The sequence below is a fragment of the Raphanus sativus genome, unplaced genomic scaffold, assembly GCF_000801105.2.
Source record: "Raphanus sativus cultivar WK10039 unplaced genomic scaffold, ASM80110v3 Scaffold0116, whole genome shotgun sequence".
In the NCBI taxonomy this organism is placed as follows: Eukaryota; Viridiplantae; Streptophyta; class Magnoliopsida; order Brassicales; family Brassicaceae; genus Raphanus; species Raphanus sativus.
The window spans coordinates 49935-52736 of NW_026615436.1; the positions used below are offsets into that span (position 1 = coordinate 49935).

The 2802-nt window shown below is 33.4% G+C and overlaps 1 protein-coding gene and 1 non-coding gene across 2 annotated transcripts; one reads left to right on the plus strand and one right to left on the minus strand.

Annotated features, from left to right (window-relative positions):
- Positions 1-341: 341 nt before the first annotated feature.
- Positions 342-1287, plus strand: LOC108826864 (uncharacterized). The gene is made up of 2 exons (XM_018600210.2): positions 342-449; positions 537-1287. Exon 2 carries the CDS (start codon positions 551-553, stop codon positions 1220-1222), a length of 672 nt encoding a protein of 223 aa, XP_018455712.1. The 5' UTR covers positions 342-449; positions 537-550; the 3' UTR covers positions 1223-1287.
- A 417-nt stretch (positions 1288-1704) lies between these two features.
- TRNAQ-UUG (transfer RNA glutamine (anticodon UUG)) lies at positions 1705-1776 on the minus strand. The gene has a single exon. It is a non-coding gene; the product is annotated as a tRNA-Gln (tRNA).
- Between the last annotated feature and the right edge of the window lie 1026 nt (positions 1777-2802).

The window sequence follows — 2802 nt, forward strand, 5'->3', positions numbered from 1 at the left end:
AATTAAACAGAGAAAAAAATATTCAAATTGTTATTCGTCATAATTAAAGAAAAATAATCTCTTCGTAAAAAAAATCAAACTTAAGAAAATGAGAAAACTATAATAGAATTTTATATATTATTAATAATTGACAAAAAAAAACCACCCTAATTAGTAGAAAATTCAAGGAACAATAAATTCATTATAAATTATTTTTCAGAAATAAGATAAGCCTAAAACTGTAAGAAAGTCCTTAATATTTATTTCTCAATTCCTCGATTGTTTCTTTAATTATTATCTAAACCCTATTTTCTTCTATATAAGGGTTTCCTTTTCGCTTACCTTCGCATTCCAGCTACTGACTGCTTCTTCCTTCTCCTGGCTCCTCCTCGCACAATTATCGCTTCATAAAATCCCAATTCTCCGAATAGATTAATTATTGTTTTCATCTCCAAGAAACTAGCCTCGAGGTAAACTGAATCTGATCTTCCCTCAAAACGCTGTTGTATCTTGAGTGAGTCTATAAATTTTATCCGTGTGTGTGTGTGTGTTTTCAGTGTGATTAGAAAAGATGAGTACACGAAGACGCCCTGCTGCTCCGAGATCATCGTCAGGTGGTATAAACGAAGACGAGAAGAAGATCCTAGGTTTTATCCGTAGCAAGCAAGGCATGGGTGCAACTATATACGAGATTGCAGCAGCGACAAGCATCCAACAAACCCTCGTAAAAAAAGCCACCACTTCTCTCAAGAAGAGCAAGCTCATCAAAGAAAACAAAGGGACCAAACACTTGCTTGCTGTGGAGTTCGAGCCTTGTAAGGAGCTACAAGGCGGGGACTGGTACGTCGATGGAGCTCTTGACGTAGCCAAGATCGAAGGTCTCAAGGAGATTTGTGTCGAGATACTTCAGAGAGCTAAGCAAAAGGTTGTTCCTCTTGATGTTATATGTTTATGTTTGGAAAAGGAGTTGAGTAGAGAGCAGACTAAGGAGATACTCGATAACTTGGTTTTGGATAATGTTATCATGGAGGTGAAGAGCAATGTGTCGAGTGAGCATTCCGCTATGAGAATCGGTGAAGTTTGCTATAAACTGATCGGTAAAAAATCTGGTGGAGGTGAAGCTAGAGATGGAGCTTTTGCTTCTATGCCTTGTGGGGGTTGTCCACATATAGGGCTTTGTACACCTGATGGGGTTATCTCTCCTACAACATGTGTTTATTATCAGAAGTGGTTAGACTTTTAGCTTCTTCTTTTTTGTTGGGTTTAAGTCAGACTTAAGATGTAATAATACTTCAAGGTGTTTTGACTGAACTAGAACAAGAAACATGAATGGAGGATAATAGTGTTTAGGAATATATATATGATGACTCTTTATGCTTGTGATCAGCATCTTGGCATTGGCCATGTCTTTTATGTCATCAAATATGACGACCTTTGTTTTGTAGATGTTGAGTCATTCTAGATACATTATTTACATAACCAACAGGAGCACCAAGTACAGGTGTATGACATGTTTCCTGTCATCCCTCAGGGCAGCATCCGTGGATATTGACTTTGCTAAACATTTTCAAGTACCCCCAACCCCAAAGAAAAGGATCGGATCTGCTACGGGTAATTAACATTATTGGACCGAATAATAACACAAGGCCCAAATGTAATAGATTTTGTTACGAACTTATAATATAGCTTAGAATCTTCGAACAAAATTGTTAAAGCCAAAAATAGAGGTCCTACCGGGAGTCGAACCCAGGTCGCTGGATTCAAAGTCCAGAGTGCTAACCACTACACCATAGAACCAGATGCTCCTATCTTTAACACATCTATATTTAGTCATGTTAAGGTAAGCTTTTGTGCAAAGAAACAGCAAACATGCATACTCTTCACTTCAGTTTCCAGCTTTGTAAAATAATATGTAATTGTAGTAGTCTAATTATCTAGGAGAAGATGGAGAGTGACTGCGGAAAAAGAGGTTTTTTTCTCCCTCTATATATAACTGCTGAATAGGATTTCTATGAATTAGGATATGCCATTGTTAACACCAAAACACAGTCACTGAATAAATACTATAGATTCTGCCTCTGCAACATATCCTTACATTTTGATTCGATTCGTTATCCGTTTTGATTCGAACCGAAAACATGGATATCTGTAATTTTACGAATCAAATATTAATATGCAATATCTGTAAGAAACAAAAATAAAAAATAAATATTAAAACTTTAGAAGTGGATCTCATCTGATCCGTTATTATATATATATATATATATATATATATATATTATGATATCTTACAGAATTATATATAGACTGTATAAATATTATATTGTATATAAGGTTTACAGTATTTTAATTACTAAATTTATTAAATTATTTATTATAATTTTGAAAAGTAATATTTATTATATTGAATAAATATTTATTATTTATTATTAATTTTTAAATTTTATTTATTTTCACAGATTGAATCGGATATCCAATTAATAATCTAAAAAAATGGATATCCAGACACCGAATATCCAGATAGCTATGGATCGAATCAGATTGAAAAATTGATTATTCTGAACGAAACAGAACGAATCATGAATATCTCTAAAATCTGAGAGAGGGGCTGCATATACATGCTTGAACCACCAAGGAAAGTGTATATAAGTTTGTCTAATGTATGGATGGCCTAATACATTCCATTGGTTTGTTATTTCTTTCTTACCATCAGAACCGGTATTATTAATATATATATTTCTTATATAAATTTGAGCAGATAATCTTAACATATAATTTATTTAAATAAAAACCCAAAATGTTTAAATATTTGAAAAAGAGGGA